This window comes from Plasmodium relictum (assembly GCF_900005765.1).
Source record: "Plasmodium relictum strain SGS1 genome assembly, chromosome: 3".
NCBI lineage: Eukaryota > Apicomplexa > Aconoidasida > Haemosporida > Plasmodiidae > Plasmodium > Plasmodium relictum.
The window spans coordinates 102253-126340 of record NC_041681.1 but is presented as its reverse complement, the minus strand read 5'-3'; the positions used below and the strand labels follow the sequence as shown (position 1 = coordinate 126340).

The 24088-nt window shown below is 18.6% G+C and overlaps 5 protein-coding genes across 5 annotated transcripts; 4 read left to right on the top strand and 1 right to left on the bottom strand.

Moving 5' to 3' along the window:
* Positions 1-673: 673 nt before the first annotated feature.
* PRELSG_0302300 (ATP-dependent RNA helicase, putative) lies at positions 674-2524 on the top strand (the record flags this gene model as incomplete). Its single annotated transcript, XM_028680009.1, has 3 exons — positions 674-1685; positions 1809-2112; positions 2266-2524. The coding sequence occupies 3 exons, from the start codon at positions 674-676 to the stop codon at positions 2522-2524; spliced, it is 1575 nt and encodes a 524-aa protein (XP_028531548.1).
* A 1894-nt stretch (positions 2525-4418) lies between these two features.
* On the top strand, positions 4419-5486 carry PRELSG_0302200 (6-cysteine protein, putative; the record flags this gene model as incomplete). Its single annotated transcript, XM_028680008.1, has 1 exon — positions 4419-5486. One exon carries the CDS (start codon positions 4419-4421, stop codon positions 5484-5486), a length of 1068 nt encoding a protein of 355 aa, XP_028531547.1.
* A 1223-nt stretch (positions 5487-6709) lies between these two features.
* PRELSG_0302100 (conserved Plasmodium protein, unknown function) lies at positions 6710-9103 on the top strand (the record flags this gene model as incomplete). The annotated part of the gene is made up of 2 exons (XM_028680007.1): positions 6710-8619; positions 8995-9103. 2 exons carry the CDS (start codon positions 6710-6712, stop codon positions 9101-9103), a joined length of 2019 nt encoding a protein of 672 aa, XP_028531546.1.
* A 756-nt stretch (positions 9104-9859) lies between these two features.
* Positions 9860-12723, top strand: DPAP3 (dipeptidyl aminopeptidase 3, putative; the record flags this gene model as incomplete). Its single annotated transcript, XM_028680006.1, has 2 exons — positions 9860-10103; positions 10340-12723. 2 exons carry the CDS (start codon positions 9860-9862, stop codon positions 12721-12723), a joined length of 2628 nt encoding a protein of 875 aa, XP_028531545.1.
* A 481-nt stretch (positions 12724-13204) lies between these two features.
* Positions 13205-24088, bottom strand: PRELSG_0301900 (conserved Plasmodium protein, unknown function; the record flags this gene model as incomplete). Its single annotated transcript, XM_028680005.1, has 1 exon — positions 13205-24088. One exon carries the CDS (start codon positions 24086-24088, stop codon positions 13205-13207), a length of 10884 nt encoding a protein of 3627 aa, XP_028531544.1.

Below are 24088 nucleotides of genomic sequence, written 5' to 3'. Positions count from 1 at the left end.
TTATGAACTTTATAAATCAATAATATTTGTTTTATAATAGTTTTTATTTTTAAATTTTTTCTATAATTTGTAAAAAGGAAAAGAAATATGCTTATTTAAAACGATAATTTCAATATATAAAATTTATTCACATTTTTAAAAAGTTTTTAAAACTATTCTAAAAGAAAATATGATTTTTGAAGCATTGAAAAAGCATTAATTAAAGATAAAAAAATTATATATATATACATAAAGAAAGATTAAATATTAATATAAAATTGTTATATTTTTAATATAGATTATAACAATTGTAAAAAATTATTTTATTTTATTTTATTTTATTTTTTTTTTTCTTAAGAATTTTATAGAATATATATATATATATATATAAATATTAGCTTAAATTCATTTGTAACATCATTAAAAAATTAAAATATATAAATATATACATAAAATATATAAAACAATAATAACAAAAATAAAACTATTGAAATATATTTATAAAAATATGTAATTTTTTTTTTTTTACTTTATTTTGTGAAGTATCCAATTTAAAAAAAAAAAAAAAAGTAATAAATATTAAAATATGGAATTAAAATTGTTTGTTATATGATATTTTCATATTATTTTTAAAAAAAAGAAAATTCATCAAAATAATATATAATTTAAAAAAAACATATATATTATTAATATAATGAAAAATTATTTATACATAAATCATCTGAAAAAGTTTATTGAAAATGAAAATTTAACAGTTCCTAATTTTGAAAACTTAACTGAGGAAGAAAATGAGGAAAAAGATAATAAAAAGTTAGAAGAGGTAAGAAGTACTTTAAGTTCTAATTGCAGAATAGTTAAAATAGAAGATGAAGAAATAGAAATTTCAAAATGGAATTCGTTAAAAAATACCAAAATAAATGAATTTATTATAAATTCTTTGAATGATAAATTTCATTTCAAAACATTATTACCTTGCCAAAATTGCATTTTACCATATTTGTTATTATATAAAAATGGATCAAGTTCTTTAATTAATGGTGATATTTATATTGAAGTCCCAACTGGTCTTGGTAAAACATTATGTTATATAATTTCAATACTAGATTATTTCTTATGCAAAACAGATAGCAAATTATATTGTCTTATTTTGACAGCCACAGAAGAATTAGTTAATCAAATATTAACGGTTATTAGAAATTTTGGAATAAACAATTTAATATGTAAAAGTTTAAATATAAATATGTTTAATTCTAATATTTATTTTGATGAATTTATCGATAATGATGATTCTTTTAAAGATTGCAATATTATTGTAACAACTACTAACAAATTTGAAATGTTATTTTATAGCAATGAAGATATGTTTAAACATTTAAAATTTTTAGTTATAGATGAAGTAGATAAAATTTTGTCTTTTAATAAAAGTAATATAAGTAGTATAGTTAATTCTTTAACAAATATTGTAGAAAAATATCAAAATACAACTAATAATTTATATAAACCAAAATATTTTCTTCAAAAAATTTTAGTTTCTGCTACTTTATGTAAAGTTTCTGATAAAATAATGTCTTTAAATTTATATAGGCCTATATTTTTTTATTACATATTAAATTATAAAAGAAATGAAGAATTTTATTTATATACTAAAAATAAATACTATAAGCTTTACTTTTTAATTAAACTAATTACAGATATTCAAAATAAAAGTAAAACAAAAATAAAAAAAAAAAATGATAATAATAATGACGAAGTTACAAATATGTTTTTCCATATTTTTTTTTTTTAGATAATAATTTTTAACTATATAAATATACCTTTTTTTTTCTCAGGTGATTTGAATATGTTAATTTTCTGTGACAACGATGAATCATCACACAACTTATTCAGATATTTAACAATTTATTTTAGTTATACTAATGAAAAGTATTATAGTATAAAAGAGTATAGTCGTAATTTATCAAATAAAAGAAGAAAAAGAATTCTCAATGAATTTTTAAATAAAAAATTGAATATCTTAATATGTACGGATTCTATTTCAAGAGGTTTGGATACAGTTAATTTAAATTATGTTATAAATTATGATATGCCCAAATATTACAATATTTTAACGCATAGAATTGGAAGATTAGGAAGGTAAAAAAATTTTATGATACTTCTATATATAAAAAAAATAAAATCATTGCATATTTAATAAATTTTAAAACATAAATTTACATAATATTGATATTATGAATTTGTATTACATAAATATATATATATATATGTACTATAAATATTTCTGTACAGATATAATAGTAATAAAGGAAATGTGTATCATTTTATTAAGAAAAAGGAAAAGGCTATTATGAATAAGTCGGCTAAGCAAAGAAATATTAAATTAGTTGAACAAATGAGATTTAAAAAAAGTAAATTAATCGATATAAAAAAGAACATATTACATTTAAAACCACTAATTAAAAATATAATAAAAATGGAAAATAGAGAGATAATAAAATGTCACAAATATTATAGTTATGAAGATTTGATTAGAATAAATCTTCAATAATAATAGTATGTATATGTTTAGTTTAGTAAAAAAAATTTTAAAATAATATTCAAAAAAAGAGAAATAGGTTTTATAAAATTCATATTAAAACTTTGTTGTCCAAAGATATATCTTTGAATATAAATTATGTTTCTTTTGTTTTTATATAGACAAAAAATATATATATATATTAAGATAATTTTTATTAAAATATGAAAATGTTAAAACAAAATTGCAATAGCTATTAAAAAGTAAAAAAGTTTATATCATTTTTCTTTTAACTGAAGTTTTTTAGTTTAAATAATTTTATTATTATTATTATTATTATTATTATTATTATTATTATTATTATTATTATTATTATTATTATTATTATTATTATTATTATTATTATTTTATTTTATTTTATTTTATTTTATTTTATTTTATTTTTTTTTTACATTATATAAAAATGTTTTATATTGTATAAATTATTCTTGTTTATACTTTTTGTATTAACCTTTTATGTTTAGAGGTTTTTCTTTATTACTATAAATTTTTTATCCTGTTTTATTTTAAGCTTATTTTAAATTTGAATAAATTTTAGCATGCTATAAAATTTATATTTATTTGAACAAATATAATATATTTGATCAAATTTTAATTTATTTTTAATTTGCCTTCTTTTATTTTGCATTTTGCATTTTGCATTTTGCATTTTGCATTATACACTTTTTTACACACTCTCTTTTTAAAAAAATTACATCATAGAAATTTTTGTATAAATTCATTAATTAAAATTTAAATACTCATTTTAAATTAAACAAAATAAATATTTTCTTTTATAACACTTCTTTATATGAATATAAAATAAGTTATAATAAGAAATATAAAAAAATTTTTTTTTTTTTGTTTTTTTGGACATGAAACTTCAAGGTAAAGTTGCTGTTATCTTAGCTATGATAAATGAAGTATATTGAAAAAAAAAATAAAAAAATCTGCGCATAAGAAATAAAAAGAAAAAATATATACATTATAAAAAAAAGAAGAAATCTACACATTTTAAAAAAAAAGAAAAAATCTATGCATTATAAAAAAAATAAAATCTACACATTATAAAGAAAAAAAATAAATGAATCTGGAGAAAAATATTATTTGAAGAGCAATTTATGCAATTAAATATAATTGTTTTATGTGTTAAAATTACTTTACACCTTTTTAAATTTTTTTTTTTTTCTTTTTGTTACATTTATTTATTATATGTTTAAATAAAAAAAAGAATAAAAATTAAAAAAATATTGAACTTATACATCAGAAACCATTGAAAATTAAAAAAAAAATTTTAAGTAGTAAAATCTTTAAAAATTAAAATTAAAATTAAAGTGAGTAAAAAAAAAAAAAATGCTATAAAAATGAGAAAATAAAAAAATATGCATAAAAAAAGAGAAAAAAAATCTAAGGAATAACAACAAAAATTAATCATTTTTTGTTAATTATTACATAGGTTAACACCACCATAAGTAAAAAGAGAAAGTATAATAAGATGCATGATATGCACACTTTTTTTTAAAATTTTAATGTTGTAACAAAATTACATCTACCTAATTAAAGGACAAATTTTTTTTTTATTAAAAATATTAAAGATTTATTTAAAAAAATAAAAAAAAATTTGCTTAAAAACTTATCTGTATATGGCAAGAACATAATTAAACACTGTTGTATTTTTATTTTCTACTTTTTTATTTAGATCATACATATTTCTTTTTTAATTTATATATATGAATTATATAATATTTTTTTAATTTTTTACCTTATATTTTTTTTTTCAAATATTTTTCTGTATTTCTTGTTAGTGCAAAAATTTATATTTTTGATATATAATAAATATATCTTTTCTTTTTTAAAGTTATATGGCACTTTTAGATAAATTATAAAAATGAATATATATATATTATATGCCTTACTATTATGCATAAAGCAATTTTCTGCTTACCCAGAAAATCATGTCTGTGATTTTACAAAAGAAGAAAATTTAATTAAACATTCAAATAATAAAATTTGCGAAATAAATGCCAAACCATTTGATATATTAACTTTTATATGCCCCAAACATGCTGGAACAAAATGTTTTCATAGTGTAAGTTTATATAATGATACGAAAAATCTAAATAGATCAGTAATATCGATAAATACTATATTATACGGATCAATAGCTTATGAAAATAATCTTATAGTATCACCAGCAGTTATAAAAAATCAAACATTCCATTGTTTTTGTGATTTACAAACGGATGAAGAAAATAAAGTATTACCAGTAGAAGTAAAAGAAGAGAAAAAGGAAAAAGGGAAAGAGGAAAAAGAGAAAAAGGAAGAAGAGGAGCAAATAATAGAAGAAGAAGAGCAAATAAATGAAAATGATCAAAGAGCATTAGATAAGGTGAACAAGCTTGTAAATAATATACAAAAAAAAAATGAACAACAACAACAAGATAATGAAGAGGTGGTTTTAGAGGAACCACAACTTGTTGTAAAAAAATCAACACATAAATATGGAATTATGAAAGTTGTTGTTTCTAAAAATTCTTATAAAATAAGTGGATGTGATTTCGGTGTTGCCTTCTCTGATCATTTTACAAAACCATTTCCTTTAGAGAAACATAATGGTGGTAGAGTTTGTAGGATTGAAGCAAAACCTGGTGATTTTGTAGGATTTAAATGTATTTATGATACCCATGGTTCTACTGAGCCAAACAACTGTTTTGATAATGTTTTTTATAATAATACAAGTACCAATTTAAAAGATATTATGCCAGGATACATTTCCTATGGAAGTACAGAGAATAATTATTATGCTTATTATTTACAATTGCCTCATTTTATACAAAGTGATTACACTATTCAATGCAAATGTAGATCAACTCAGCATGAATTTGATAATTACATTTTTGAATTGAATGTAAAAGGAGGGGAAAGTGGCATTATAAAAAAATCCTTCAGAAGTTAAAAATATATATATTTCATATTGAAATAATTTGATTTAATTTTGTTCATTTTTTTTTTTTTCCTCTTTTTATAATATTTTTTTTGTAAATATACCAAAACTAAAATAGAAAGAAATTATAAAATTTAATTATAATATTATTTTTTAAAATATTTTTCAAATATGAAAGTTTTATTTAATAAGTAATATTATAAAGCATGTTAGAAAAAAAAAAAAAATTAAGGATTTAGAAGTTATATATTTTTTTTTTTTATTAAAGAGTTCATAAAATAAAAAAAGTAGAAATTATTATTTAGGAAATTTCTAAATAAATAAGAAAAATAGCAACTTCACATTTTTTTATTTAATTAGTTGTACTTTACGTAAAAAAAAAATAAATTTTCTATAGGTTTTTTTTTGTTTTCATTCTAAAAAACAAATTTTCCCAATTATGTTACTTTATGGGAATTTTTTATTTCATTTCTCAAAATTTTCATACATGCATGTCTATTTATTAATAAACAGATTCTTATGTTTTTTTTTTTTTTTAATGTTCTCTTTTATATTTATATATTATTAATATTGTTTTCTTTTTTTATTTTTATATTATTATATTATTATTTATATATTTTTTTTTTATTTTGATCTATGAGTTGATCTATATATCTTTAGAAATTTATTAAAAGGTATATATATTTAAATTCATAAATATTTTACCTTAAATTTTGTTCTAATAATTGTTTTATTTTTTTTTTTTGAAGCAAAATTTTCTATAAAAATTACATTTTATTTAAAATTGAATACGTAGTTTTATAATATCATTTACTCATTTTAAATTTAAGAATTTTACTTTATCGGTATTTGAATATTAGCTAATTTTAATACATGTAAGGATCATGTTGAGCAATATGCAACTCATTAAATGCAACCAAGCTAGATATATAAATACTATTAATATGGGTTTTTTTTTTTTTTTTCTCAACTATATATATAATATTCAAAATTATTTAATTATTTTTTTAATTTTTTTTTTTTTTTATATTACCTCGTATGATAAAATAGAAAATTTATATAAAATAATTTTTATTTTGTTTCTTTATTTTATATTCTACATTAAGATAGAGGATATATTATTCATAAAATTTGTTGGCAATTACTTAAAAAAATTTTTTTTTTACTCTCTTCTTTTTTTTCCTATGTCATTATTAATAGTTAAATTATTTTAATTAAATTGAAAAAAAAAAAAAATGAGAACATACATATTTATTCTTCCTTTAGCGTTTAGCTACTTTTCTAATTGGGTATACTTCGAATACTCTAATTTACCAAATAAGTGGGTAAATAATGGAAATTATAAGAAAAGATTGTACAGAATTTTAAATAATTCATATAAAAGTAACGATTCAATAAATAATGACTCATTAGATAAAGAGGGAGTAAGAAAAATTAATCAAGAAACGATACTTCCTATAAAAAAAAAAAATAGTTTATTAGAAAAAGTAATAGAAGAAGAATTATATATAAAAAAAGAAGAAAATAAGGAATTCTTATCGAAAGAAAATGAAAAAGTAAAGATAGAAGAACAAGAAAAGGAAATAAGGGCAAAAGATGAAGAGAAAAAAGAACAAGAGAATGAAATACAGGAAGAACTAAAAGGTGAAGAACAGGGGAGACAAGAGGATGAAGAGAAAAAAGAACAAGAGAATGAAATACAGGAAGAACTAAAAGGTGAAGAACAGGGGAGACAAGAGGATGAAGAGAAAAAAGAACAAGAGAGTGAAATACAGGAAGAACTAAAAGGTGAAGAACAGGGGGAACAAGAGGATGAAGAAGAAAAAGAAAATAAAAAAGGAGAAATTAAAGATAAAAAAGAAAAAGAAGATAAAAAAGAAAAAGAAGAAAATAAAAAAGGAGAAATAAATGATGGAAAAGAAAAAGGAAATATAAAAGAAGAGATTGAAAAAAAAAAATTAATTAAGCAATATGAATTAAGAAAATTGGAAGAGATAGCTACATTTAAAAATGCTGCAAAAAGTTTTAAAAGTCTATTTAGAGAAGATGATAATTTATTTGGAAAAAATTATGATTTAAAAAAAAAGGAGGATCCAATGAGACAAAAAGAAGAAATGGAAGAAATTGAGAAAAAAAATTATGAACATATTATTGAATATGTAAGAATATTACTATATGAGAGAAAAAGTAGCATAAAATTAAATGTACATATATATTTAAAAAGAGTATTTAACATATTATTAAGTGAAAAATTAATGATTAATATGTGTCATAACAATGGAATTGCTTTAAAAAAATCAGAAGAATTAATTAAAGAATCCAAATCAAATTATTCTATACCAAATATTAGTGATTCAGATGATAAAAAATGTAATAACTGTGTTAAGGATTGTAAATTTAAAAAAGAAAACCCACCACAATACTGTAACATGAAAACATTAAAATGCTTTTTATCCTCTATAAAAGATGAGAAATACTTCAAGGCAGATGATTTATATGAATATTACAGTTCTTTAGAATTTATGATAAAAAAAACAAAATTTCATAATCAAATGGATCAATTATATAAATATTTCATTTTTTATCCATCAGAAGATAGCAAAGAAGATTTTAAAAAAAAAATAAGCAATAAAATATTTATAGAAGCACTTAGATCAATATTATTTAATAAATACCAAAAAAATGAGAAATATTTATATTCAAGTTTCATAATCGTTATAGATACTTTATTTTCTATAACTAGAAAAGAAAGAATAGCTGCAGATATGCTTAAATTTATTGAATCTTTTTTTTTAAACATAATTTTGTTACATAAGAAAGTCTTAAGTTTTTTATTGAAAACTCCATTTCACGTTGGCTCCAAACTATTTTATATTCCTAATTTAAATAAAAAAAATTTTGAAAATATATTAACTAAAATATATTCTTTCTCTATTTTAGAAAATATTTTAAATAATGAATTAAATAACTCAAAATCTAAAGAAATATTAAAACATTTAAAAAATAAAAATAAAAATGTAAAATATAGTTTTATTGAAGAGTCTCAAAATTTGAATGGATCTATATCAAATAACACCAATAATATTCAAAATACTTTTTCAAATGAAGATGAAATTCTATGTAAATATATCCCAATAAAAAAAAAGTAATTATTTCGAAAAAAATTCACTTCAATAAATTTTTTTTTTATAACATTTATAATTATCTATATGAATATACATTTTACGATATATATTAAATATTTTATATTATCTTTCTTCAATAATTTTTCTTGATATAACTTCTATTTCGTTTTTATCACTTATAATGAAGTATTTGTATATTCTCTCATTTTCTTTCATTTGGTTATTAATTTTTTTAATATATAATTAAATAATTTGAACTTTTATTAAATATATTTTTTGTCTATATTAATTTATTTCATTTGATACATATTTAAATGTATTACTCTTAAATAATTTATACTTTTTAAACTTGTTATATATATATATATATATATATATATTTTTTTTTAAATTAGAATAGTATATGAAAAGCTAAACATTACAAAAAAAATTGCAGAACAAGCCATCTTAGGTTACCTAATTCAATTACTGTTGAAAAAAGCACATAATTATATAGTAGAATAACCTAATGATACCATTTGTTAATCAAAAATAAATCTTTGAGAGAAAAAAAAATATATATATAACAAATAAAAATTTTTAATTTCTTAGTTTTATTCATTTTCTTGAACTTTTACAGATTTAAAAAAAAAAAATAAGATTATATAATTCTAATAATATAAATATATATATATATATATATATATATATATATAAATATTTTTTATGATTTTAATTTATTATCTCAAATTTTATTTTTATTCAAAAAATATTTTCACTTTCTATATTTATAAAAGAATAGATCACTATTATAATGATTTCTACCTGTCTACTTAATAAAAATATATTTTTTTGATTAATTTATCTTCTATCTTTTTTTTTTTGTTTGATAATTCTTATAATGAAATAAATTTTTTTTTACATTTTATATATATATAAAATTTTTTAACTTAAAAGTGTGATACTTTTTTGTAAAAACTATTTCAAATATATATTTCGAAACATTTTATGCAGTTAAGTGCATTGTAAAAATTTAACAAGAAAATAAATAAAAAATAATAGAACTATGTTTTGTATATGCTAAAGATATAGAATATTTCAATAAAAAAAAATTTGTTAATCATATATTTAATTCTTCTAAAATTATTGGAATGTCACTATAAAGGAAAAAGAAAGAAAAACATATATATATGTATAAATGTGATGATTTTTTTTATTAATTTTTATTATTAGGAATTTCCGTTGATTTGATTTTTTTTTTTTTTTTTAAATTATCTTGATATGATTTTCATCCTTTTTTTTTTCCTAATTTTTTTGAATTATATAAAATGTGACGTTCCAGTTCATTGTTTAAGTAGACATGTAGAAGGTAAGTGGGAAATTAAATTAGGTTTATTAAAAAATAAAAATTCAGAAAGCAAAAAATTGCAAATTTCAAAAAAAGGCATCCTTGAAGATAATTTGAATGAACCTAATTATGATTATGAATGTGGGTATAGGAGACCTGATAATTCTGATTTCCATGGTGTAATATTTTTAATATATTTAATTTTTTTTTTGTTCTATTCGTTTTAATTATATTTCATTTTCTTTCTTTTTTTTTTTTTTTTTACGACATATTGTTACATTTTACTTCATTACATTTAAATGCATATACTTACTTTATATTACTACATTGCGTTATGTTTTTATTTTATTTTATTGTATTTCATACTATTTTTTGAAAGTTAAAAAATTGTCATAATTTTTTTTATTAAATAGACTATCTTAATCCAGAAAAAATCAAAGAAAATTTTGAAGAAAAAAAAAAAAAAGTTATTGTTTTCAATAATGATAGAACAATAAATATAATTGAAAATAATCATATAAATTATAAATATAATGGTTATTGGAGAATAATATACGATGAAGCTTTATACATAGAAATATACAAAGATAACAAAAAAAAAGAAATATATTTTTCTTTTTTTAAATTTAAAGAAAAAGGTGATGTGTCTTATAGCTATTGTAATAATTTAATTATAGGTATAGTAAATATTTATTACTTGAATTATAATTATATAAATAAGGGAAGGAATTTTACTTCCTTGGTGTATAATAGCATAGGAAAGAATAAAAATATTAATTTTATAAAATATAATAATATAAAAAAAAATCTTTTAAAAAATAGGAAAAATTTAAATAGTAAGCGAAATGATTTATATGTATTAAATAAAAATGTAAATTATTCAGAAATAAAGTATGTTCCAATCAGCTATAAAAGCTCAGACAATTACTATAACATTTTTTTACAAAAAAAAAAGAATAAAAAAATAATTAAAGAAAAATATTTTTATGAATTAATTGATTATTATAATGATAATTTTATAAATTTTAATTTTCTAACGATGGATAGATATTGTTGGTATGGAAAAAAATTAAGTGTAGCGTCAGACATGCCAACAAACAAAATTCCATCTGACATTGTATCTCCTCTAGTAGTTGATGTGAATATGCATAATAAGAATTATGAAATGTTTAAATTACTAAAAGAGGAAAAAAAAGATAAAAATCAAGAGAAAAATGTAGGAATTATTGAAGAGGAAAGTGAAGAACTAAATGAAGAAAAAAAAGAAGGAAATAATATTTTTAGTTTGAATTTATTTAGTAATAATATTTCTAAAAAATTTAAAAAAAATAGATTACTTGATATTTATGATAATAAAAACATTACATTATCAAACTTTGATTGGACAAATGAAGGTGATGTAAGAAAGAGATTAGGTAATTTTATAAAAATTGTTGATAATGCTATTGATCAGAAAAATTGTGGTTCTTGTTACGCAAATTCAGCTGCATTAATTATTAATAGTAGATTAAGGATAAAGTATAATTATATAAAAAATATTGATTTTTTATTTTTCAGTAAAGAACAATTGTTGATATGTGATTATTTTAATCAGGGATGTTCAGGAGGATATATATACATTTCTTTAAAATATGCTTACGAAAATTTTTTATATACAGATAAGTGTTTTAAAAGATACATGAATAAATATATAAATAAGGATGAAAAAAATAATTTTCTGTGTGATCGATTTGACACTTTTAAAATTTTCCTGCATAAAAGAAATGATGTGAAAAAAGAAGAAAAGGATAGCACTTTTGTAATTAATATGAAGAAAAAAAAAAAAAAGAAATTCTTGGAAAATTTAGAAAACATAATAATTGAAAATATAAAATTGCATAATAATAGCAGTGAAAATGAATTGAAAAATGATGTAGAAAAAACTGATAATTTTAATAATGTAGAAGTAAGCAACAGTGAAATAAATGAAAAAAAAGAGAATGAAAATGACTATGGTGAAAATAATGATGATAGTGATTATGATGAAAATGACTATGATGATAGTAATAATAATGATGATAGTGATTATGATGAAAATGACTATGATGATAGTAATAATAATGATGATAGTGATTATGATGAAAATGACAATGATGATAATAATAACGATGATAGTGATTATGATGAAAATGACAATGATGATAATAATAATGATGATAGTGATGAAAGAAGTCAAAAGTATGATGAAGAATTAAATGAAGACTATATATTAATGAATAAAAAGATATACGAAAAAAATAAATTAGACTTTAAATATATAAACAGCTGTGATGTAAAAATTAAAGTAAGAAAATTTGAGTATTTAGATATAGAAGATGAAGAAAATTTAAAAAAATATATCTACTATAATGGTCCTATAGCAGCAGCCATTGAGCCATCAAAAGAATTTTTTAGATATAAAAAAGGAATATTAAAAGAAAACTTCATAAAAATGCATGATGGAAATAAGTCAAATGCATACATATGGAATAAAGTTGATCATGCTGTTGTTATAGTTGGATGGGGAGAAGATACAGTAGAAAATTTTATGAAAGAAAATTATTTAAATGATTCAGATATGGATGATATATTTGATATAAAAGAAAAAGAAAAAAATAAAATAATAAAATATTGGAAAATTTTAAATAGCTGGGGAACAAACTGGGGTAATAATGGCTATTTTTATATATTAAGAGATCAAAATTATTATAACATAAAATCATACCTTTTATTATGTGATGTTAACTTATTTATTAAAAAATCACATAAAAAAAAATAATAAAATTAAATAAAATTCTATTTATACTTTAAACAATATATATATCAAGATTAACTTTAAAAATTAAAAAAAAATTAAAAAAAATATAACATAATTAAAGATTTTACATATTAAATGAACACTATTTCAACCTTTTAGAAGTGAATTAATCTTTTTTCATTATTTCAATTTAATACTTTAAGGCAATAAGTTTTAACTTTTTACATATTTTTAAAAATGATTTTGAATTTTTTTTTTTTTTTTAAATATAATTCATAATTGTATTTTTGTTTAAAATTTAAGTATACATTTTAAGCTTTAAAAAAAATTTCGTAGATGAGTAAATAAAATGGTTAAAAAAAAAAAAAAATTAAAAATAATAAATATATAAATAATTCAAACAATAATTGTTAGTATAAATATAAGAATCCCATAAAAATTAAGAAAATTATATTAAAATGTGTACTTAATTCTTATGTATTTTTTTATATAAATATTTTTATTACTTCTTTTTTCTTTCTATATATTTTTTTAATGACAATTTTATTTCATAATGAAGCTTTAAAAAGAGTACTAAAAAAATTGGGTTTTTACTTGTTCCTAATAAATTCTTATAAACAGATTGATATTTATCAAAATGATCATTTAAAAATAACTTAAGTTCAAAAATATCATCATCATGGGATTTTTCTTCCTTTTTTTCTAAAATATAACAATTTGTATTATCATCTTTATCTATATATTTTTCTTCTGTGTGAGTTTGAGTAGAATTATTTTGATTGTAAAATGAATAATACATAACATGATTATTATATATATGATTTAAATTGTATATGTGTATATCGTTATTAATATTAAAGATATGTGTGTGTTTTTTAAAAACTTCATAACAATTTATTTTTTTATTATCAATTTCAATATATGTGTTTATATTCGCATGAATATATGATCTATATATACATATATATAGTAATTCACAAATATTAACCCTTAATGTGCATTTATATTTATATTCTGTTTTTTTACTAATAGTTATATAATTTAACGCCTTGTCATAATAATAAACGAATTGATTTGATTTGGATTTATCATCAACAAAAATTACATCAAAAAAGGAAATATTCGATATTAAAGTTTCCCACAGTTCTTTCAATTTTTGTTTACTAATATTATAATATAAAGGAATGTGAATTAAAGCCAATGATGATAGTATTTTAATTTTATAAACATTAGTGAATCTTAATGTATTTATCAAATTATCTAAAATCTTATAATGCAATTCAGAAAAATTCTGAGCAAGGAAAAAAGAAAAATTATTATAAATTAATTTAAAAGCATATAATACATTCCACGTAATTTTATTTTTTATATGATCTTTAACTATTGATAATAAATATAAAATAATTTTAGCGTCAACATTATTGGGATTATTTATAAGATTATTTTTACTTAAATTTGAGTTGAATATATCACTTATTTCTATTATGATTGGATTTGAACATATATTTTTTTCTTTTTTATCGGAATATGATTCAAATATGTTTTCATTAAAATGATGTAAGGTGGTATCACATTTCAAATGTTCTAAATTTTCGTTATTTATTATATCATATTCATTTATACTTTCGTTGATCATTGTCTTTTTTATTTTATTGTAATTTTCTGCATCTTCCATTATATTTTTTTTTTTTTGCATATTTTTGTTAAATGAAAAAAAACAGTCATCAAATTCATATTCATATTTTATATATACATTCAAAAATAAGTGATATAATTTCGGATATTGTTTTTTTTCATCACTAGCATGATTATTTTTTTCTATGAAATTACTTTTTTCATTATTGTTTTTTAAATCCTTTAATTTTTTCTTATTTAAAATATCAATTTCATGAATATAATTATTGCATGACTTTCCTTCCTTAATATCAAATTTTGCTTGCATATGCTGCTTCATAATTGAATTTTCATCTTTTTCATTTAATAATTGATCTTTTTCTGTTTCTTCTTTTTTATTCATTTCTTTATCTGATTCATCAGAATTAAAGAAGTCGAATGATCTTTTTTCAATTAAATTATTTAAATATATAAAATATTTAATAAGAAACGTAGAAGGCAATAAATTAATGGAATTAAATAAAAAAAAGTTCATATTTTTACAAATGAAACCTACATATCTAATTATACAACAAACTGCTCTGTCTTTTTCTACGTTTTTGTTTTCTCTTATGATTAATAATAATATATATATATATTCAATGTATGAAATTAAATATATATTATTTAAAAATACTTCATTCATATTATTATAGCATGTAATTATATTAGTTAGTGATTTTTCGTGATTTTCTGATATTTTTATATTATTGTTAATATTTTTTTTTTTATCACACACTATTTTGTTTTTGTTATTTGAATTTTGAAATGATTTACCAATGAGATTATTTTCATTATTTATGTTATCATAATCACTATCTTTATTAGTGCATTTTTCATTAATATTATTATTCAATTTATTTAAGTTATATAAGTTTAAGCTATTTATATCAGTAGATAAGTTGATATTATTTATAAAATCAATAAACTTGTTAATATCTTTATTTTCTTCACTACTATAATTACTATAGTACGAAAATGTTTTAATATTTTTCTGTGTGAAATAAAATGGAATATAGGAACTTGCAATTTCACATATACAATTGTATGTATAATACTTCAAATCAACAAAGGAATCATTATAAAACTTAATTATGTGAATAATAATATAAATATATGTATAATATAATTCAAATAATTTTTTTTCATTTCTCTTTTTTTCTAACATATATATATCTTTCCATTTTTTGTTTTCAGATTTTTCAATGGGAAATAGATCATTTAAATAATACTTATCTATTTCTGAATCCATGTAAGAATTAACAAAATCATATTTATCTTTTCCTTTAGAATTAATTAATGATTGAACAGGTTGACTTAATTTATGAACATCAAGAAAATTATGTGTTGAGTTATTCGTATTATTTTCATCGTTATTAATATCAAAATTACTTACTTCTATTATACATTTATCTTCTATTCTTTCTTCTATTTTTATTTCTTCTTTTTTATTTTTTATTTTACTTAGTTGTTCTTCATTATTCATTTTCTCTTTATCATTGTTTATATTACTTTCCATTTTCTTTAAATTATTAGAATCAAAACAATTATTTTTTTCTTGTGTTATAAATTTTCCGTAATGCATATTGAATAATTCATTATTATATTCATTTAAGCTATAGTTATCAATATATCCATCCCATTTATGGTTCATAGATTCATTATTAAAAGAATAATCATTTTTTTGATTATTTGCATTTGAATAAGTATTAACATTATGATCAGAAATCATAATTCTTTCTTTGCCTTGAGTTTTTCCCTTTTTTGCAAAAGAACTGTCACTCAGATTATGACTTTTATCAGAATTATATTCATCAGGAATTACGTTGACTACATTTTCTAATGCTATTACATCTCTCGTACATGCTTCTGTTTTCGATGAATCAAAATTCATTTTTGCGGTACTGTAATCATTATTAATTTCTGAGTTGTATATTGTTGACTGTGTACGACTCATTACATGTTCGTCAAAAAAATTATTTTTGTTATCATATGAATGTATTTTATCACATATTAAAGAGTTATCTGTATTCATAAAATACTGTGTATTATTATATTCATTTTTTTGTAGAAGTGAATTACTTTCACTTAGATTCGTGTACGTTTTATTATTCATATTATTATCAGTTATATTCATTTGTTTATTAACACTACTATTTAATGAGCAGGAATTAGTAGTATAATTCACACTTTCCTTAGCATTTGGTTCAAATATTTCATTACTATGTGATTTAAAATTTTTATTATTCAATATATTTTCTGCAATATATAGAGCATCAACATTTATATTTTTTTTAATATTAAAATTATTTGTTGTTGTGAGAATATTATTAAAATAAACGTTGGTAGAATTCATGTGCAATAAATTAATTTTTTTTTCATAATTTTGAATAAACTTCTTGTTAAAAGCAAAAATATATTTAATAATATATTTACTTAATGCTGTTATAATATTGCATTTAATACTATGAACACATGAAGAAACTAAATTAGTTAGTTTTTGGATATCTTCAATTTTTAAAATTTTAAAGCCTTCATAACTTAACTGAGAAATGCAAATAATGGTATTTAAAAATATATGTTTCACTTTACTTCTTTTATTAATTACATCATCATGAATCTTATTTATATTATGAATATGTATTAATATATATTTACGAAATAAATAAATCATATCATTTTCTACAATTTTTATAAATTTCGCTTTTTTGCTATTTTGATCTAATTCATCTAATTTAGTGTAATATACTTCCTTTTTATTTGTAACATTATTTACATCAATACTTTTTTCTAAATTATGTTTTGTAATGTTTAATTTTTTTTGATCAGTGAATATTTCTGATATAGTGTTTATATTGCTATTGGAATTAATTGAATCAGGAACACTTCTGTGACTTATATAATTATTATTAGTAGTAGTATCATCATTATTATTAAAGCTATTTCCATTACAATTGTGATTATTAATCTTAACATTATTAATATTGTTACTATAGTTATCATCATGCACATTATTAATATTATTATTATTACTATTATTACTATCTTTACTATTATTATTATTATTGTTATTATTATCTTTATTATTATCATTATTATCTTTATTATTATTACTATTATCTTTATTATTATTACTATTATCTTTATTATTATTATTATCATCATAGACATACCTTGCATTATCAATAGTATTTGAGTCTTTTGTATAATTAAAGTTATTCAAATTATTTATTACATGTAAATTATTTATATTCTTAATATCAACATCTATATAATTTTCTATTTTTGTATTGATAAAATCATTATGTATGGAATTATATTTATTTTTACATAAATTATTCAAGGTATCTGAATTAAGTTTATTGTAAATATTTATATTATTCTCATTTTCATTATTAGGTATATAATCCTTTGTATTTAAGTAAGCATTTACTTTAGTATTTATGCAATCTTTAGAATATTTGGAATTTTCATTTAATTGTTGTTGTTGTATATTGTTATTATAATTATTAAAAATTTGGTTATTTTTAAACTCATCTTTTTGTTTATAAATCGGTAATTCATATTCATTAGAATTATTATCATAATAAGAATTAATAAAAACAAATATATCAATTACTATTTTTATTGAAATAACTTTAATATTTATATTTTCTGATTGTAAAAAATATTCCAATAAGTTTTTTACGTCTTTCCAACAATGCATATAACAAAATAAATAATATTTTAAAGTTTTCTGAAAAACTAAAAATATATTTTTAAATATCTGAATATCATAAGGTACTAAATTATTTTTATCAACAACATTTATATTATTATGATCATTATTTTCCTTTTGCATATAAGAAATGATGTAATTGTCATATAAATCATTATAAGAACTCATCGTTTGTCTTTTTTCATATTTATAATTATTTTCTTTGTCTTTATTAAAAGTTTCAAAACCATATTTACTATCTGCATCAAATGAATACACTTTATCAATATTAGTAGTATTGGACACATTATTTATGTTTTCATTCTTATGTAAAAAAAAATTATCGTTTATATTAGCTGTATTTAAATTTTTTGCTAAAACATCATTTTTATTCAAAGTATGCTGATAAAATATTTTGTATAAAAAAATTAACATAAAATATATTAACTGAGAAAATGATATATTATAGAGATAATTTTGAGACAAATTGCCACAATAAATATTATGATTATTTAATTTATTATTGATAATTTCTCCATATATATTACTACAAAGAAATTGAAACATATCTTCATTATATTCACATAAAAGAACAGAAAATATATTAATTATAACAGTGATTGTACATATATATTTAGAATTTTTAGAATATTCATTACTATATAGTATATTTATTAATAATTTATAATCTTCTTTAGACATTAACTTTTTATTTATTTTATCTATATTTTTATACATAGAAGCAATATCATTAGAACCCTTTTTTTTGTTAATTTTTCTTTTATTTTTTGCTATATTACCTAATTCAATTTTACACGAACATACATTTTTTACTGTACTACTTTTTTTATTTTCCACATCTTTATTTTCATCATTATTAATTTTAACATTTGTATTTTCTTTATTATTATCGTCACATTCTTTTTTACCTTTTTTTTTTTTCTTTTCATTTTTATTTATTTTTTTTATTTTTTCATTTTTCTTTCCATTTCCCTGTTTTTCTTCATCTTCTTCTTCCTCTTGTACTTCATTTTCTTCATTCATTTCATTATCACCATAAATATTTCTTTCTTCATTTTCTTCTTGTATTTCTTTTGCCTTATCATTATCTTTTTCTGTTATGTTTTCCCTCATATCATCTTCACTGTCATCATATTCATCATTTTCCTTAAAACTATTTATATAATTGTTTAATGAGCTAAATATGCGATCATCTTCATCCAAGTAGTTCTGAAAAAAATAGTCATCATTAATTTGTTCGCAATTTATATGCTTATTCTTGTTGGAGTTTATATAATTATTATTACAATTAAGATCATATAAAGGATTCACACCATTCATATTATTATCATTTTTTGCTTTGTCACTATTTTCTTCGTTATTCGAGAAAAAATCATTAGAATTACTTCTTTCTACTTTATTATATAAATTATTATTATTTTGAAGTAATCTTTCAACACAAAAATGAAAAGTGTCACCATGGTTGAAATAAATAAGATATTTTAACAAATAGAAAAAAAATATTTTTAAAATTGGAAATAGAAAAATTTTAAATCTAGTCATCGATATTGATTGAGAAACTCGTAAAAAGAAACGATAAATATTTAATCTATCTGCAGCTGTATAAAAATTATTTTTATTATCTAAAGTATATGTCTTAATTATAAGTTTTATTAATGCATATAATATTTTTACAACATTTTGTTTAGTCATTATCATTTTCATATTAGAAGGATTCATTTTATCACTAATTTCTTCTTTAATATGTGCATCATATAGATTATTTTTATTTTTTTCTGATTCTGTTAATGCTTTATTTTCATTATCAAAATTATTTATATTCGAAGAATTTTTGTTACTGAAATTATTAATGTTATTATTATTAAAATTATTTGTGCTATTTGAAATAGAATTATACTGATTAGACGTAATATTATTTGATTCTCCATGTTTATCTATATAAATCGATTTATTAAAATTTATACTATTTAAATTATTTGATATAATTTCATTTTGTGATAATTCATCTTTATTTAAAGCGAAATTGTTTTCTTCATCTGGTAAAGTATTAAGAATTTTACTATTATTTAATAAATTAAAGGAATCGTTTTTGTTATTCATAGAGCTATTATCTATATAATCATTATTATTATTATAATTATTATCAACAATACTTGCATTATTGTCATTATTATTACTATTATTATCTTTTAGTAAAAACCAGTATTTCAGCTGTTTACAATCAAATAAATATTTTAAGCATAATATTGCATTAGCTCTTAATTTTTGATTTCGATCACTTACTGTAATAGACATAAAAATTGGAATACTTTTTTTTCTTTTTTCATTGTAATAATATAAAATTTTATCCCAGTTGTTTATGTAAATATGTGAAAACATTTTGATTAATGTATGAACACAACATAAGACATTACTTCTTATTGAAACTAATAATTCATCTTCGATTTTTTTTTTGGTATATACTTTAGAAGAAATAAAAATATTACTATTTTCTATATTTTTATCATATATATCACTATCCTTTATATTATTTGTAAATCCCACATCAATTAAATTATCAATATGATTTTCATTATTGTTTTCTTTTAAGGATATTTTATTTTCTTGTTTTCCCTGTTCTTTCTCTATCTCTTCTCTCTTTTCTTTTTCACTCTCTTTATCATTTTTTTTTATTTTCATTTTTTCATCGAAATTATTAATACATTTTTCTAACTCTGTTTTCTTTACTTTTTCTTCCATGAGTTCTTTATTATATTCATTATTGTTCTCATCTTTTCTTTTTTCATTTATGTAATTATCATCTTCTGATTTTATTTCTTCTTCTGTATAATTTGTACATACAAAGAAAAAAGGTTTTAGTGATTCATATAATGGAAAGGCAATAAGTTCTTCTTTTTTTTTATTTCTAGACAATACACGAATTTTTGCATATTCCATTAAAGTTTCATTAAAAACATTTGTAAACGATAAAATTATTCCTAGAAATATTTTATTGTTGAGTAAATTTTCACTATTCAAATCGTTTTGAAAATATTCATATAATTTTTCAAACAAACATCTATATAAACTTAATAAAAAAAACCATACCTTATCTATAATTGAAACAGGTTTTATTAAGATTAACTTTACAATACAAAACAAGCAGGTTTTAATAATATGAAATATATAAACACCTAAATGAAGTAATAACAGAAGGTTTTTTGTTACTACACAAATATTATATAAAATAGATGAATTGTACTTATATATGTAATTTGAATTAGGTAACGTAAGAACAATTTCGTAAAATTTATTTAAATTGAAAAAAAATTCATCACAATTTTTGACCCTTAATTTTGATAAATATAAATTCAGTTCATTTATCTTTTTTTTTTTAAAAGGATCGTTATTCATAAATAAATCGTTAAACACTTTGTTACTGTAATCTCGTATACTCTGCATTATAACTCCCAATTTATAATCAAATTTATTATTATTTAAATTGATATCATTCAAAAAAGCATCATCATTATTATTGACATCAAATAAAATGTCTTTTTTCGATTTTGTTTTTTTTTTTCCATTAAACATATTAGAAGATTTTGAATTATCAGAATTATAACCAGATGAATCAAACATAATTCCTTTTTTATTGAATTTACTTTTTTCTAAAGCTCCATTATTTTTCAAAAGTTTAAGATCATAATTTTTATTAGAGCAATCATACTTTAAACTTTTTATTCCATTTGTAAAAATTAATCCCTTATTTTCATTCAACGCATTAAATAAATAATCTTTACTGTTTTTTTCATTATTAATAGCATAATAATTTACTTTATTGGTAACATGGTTATTTTCTATATTAACTTTTTCAATATAATCTTCAAAATGCACATTGCCAAATTTATTATATTCATCACAATTTATGCTTTTTTCTTTATCTTTTTCACTATTATTTTCAATTCTTATATTACTTAATAAATCATCTTTAATATTTAAATTGTACATATTATTTTTATTCATCATTTTTTCATTAAACATAAATGTATTTGACGGACTGAAATTATTTTTTTCGAAATTGAAATCCAATAACCATTTTGCTTTTTCATCAAAATTTAAAATTGTATCGTTTATTTTATCATTTCTTATATTTGTATTATTAAGAGCATTCATTTTAAAGTATGAATTAGGTTTTATATTTTTACTACTTGAGTTTTCTTGACTTAAACTTCCATATATTTTCATATTTTCCTTATAATTTTCATATTCACTTAAATCAGTTTCTAATTTATTCATATTGTTTGTAAAATTATTATATAAAGAATTATTTAAGTTATATTCAGCGCTATTTAATGTATTAATATCCAATGAAAACCCAGATAATTTTGTATCATTTTTCAAAAAATTACAATTGCTATAATTCATTATATTTTGAATATTCGTATTTTTATTATTTATTAAATTATTCCTTAATTCATTTATTTCATCTTTTTTAAAATTATTTACTACTTGCATTTTATTCATATCTTGCATTTTTTGTTCATCATAATTTATGCTATTATTATTATTATTATTATACATATTTAAATTAGTCATATTCACATTATTATTATTTATGCTATTTATTTTTAGTTTATTTATATTCATGTTATTTATATAATCTCCTAAAAAATCAATATTGTAGTCATTCTTTTTATTATTGAAATTATTTAAATTCGTTAAATTTTTATAATTTATGTTATTATTGGTAATATAATTACCCATTGCTCTATTGTCAAAATTATCATTTTCATTGTAATTTATTCTACTTTCGTAATTATTTACTTCATTTTCTTTAGCTATCGAGTTATTAGCATTTCTAATTTCATTAATTAATATATTATTATTATTTGTTTTATTATAATTAATTATTCTATTGAAATCATCTGTTTCTTTATCGTCAATTATTCTATTTTTATTTTTATCGTTAAAATTCGTATACATCTCATTAACATTGTGTACTTGTTTATTTTTATTTGTAAAATATTTATAAATGTTTAATGATGGATTTATATTCAATGAATCACGTAAGTTTTTTAAATTATTGTTGCCATTTGTATTATTAGGTAAACTCATGTTATCATTATTGTTATTTATATGAATTATATCTTCATTTATAAAGTTTGAATTATGTTCATTTATATAATTTGGTCTATTTTCAAATATATGATTTCTTTCATTGACATTATCATACTTGTATAGATTATCAGAATGTATATTATTAAGATTATTTAGATTTTCATGTACAAAATAATCAAATACGTGATTATTTTCAAGATTATTAAATGCATTAATAAAACAGTTCTTATCTTCATAGCTAGTTTCTTTTATATTTTTTGATTTTTGATCATTTCTTGTGTTCACTTTAATTTTATTGTCTATTTCTTCTAAATTTACAATATTGCAATTTTTATTATTTTTAGTGATAGAATCTTGCATATTCTTACATTTAAAATTATTCCTTTTTTGTTCATTAATTATATTATCATGAATCATGAATAACTTCATATCATTTTTTGTATATTTATTCAAATTAAAAGAATTCAAATTGATATTTTTTTCTGAATTTTCATTTACATGCATATCACTATTATTATTATTATTATTACTACCATAATTATCAACTTTTTTATTTTTTTCTTTTCTTTTTATACTTGATTTTAATAAATTTGAGGAATTTTGTATGTCCATGCTGCTTAGAGCATCTTCCATTGAGTATACTTGATTTTTTTTTTTGTTGTTTCCATTACAAAAAGGGAAATTATTTTTCTCAAAATGATCTATGATCCTTATATTTTCATTTATTTTATCATTATTTTTTAATGTACAAAAATGTTTTTCTTCTAATTTATTTTCTTGAAAGTTATATACTTCATTTAAAACATTATGTAATTTATCTTTTTTATTCTCTTTTTTCATATTACTGATTATTAAATTTAGTTCTTCCTGAGAAATTTTCTGGTTAATATTTAAAAAATTATATATATTTTTATCCAT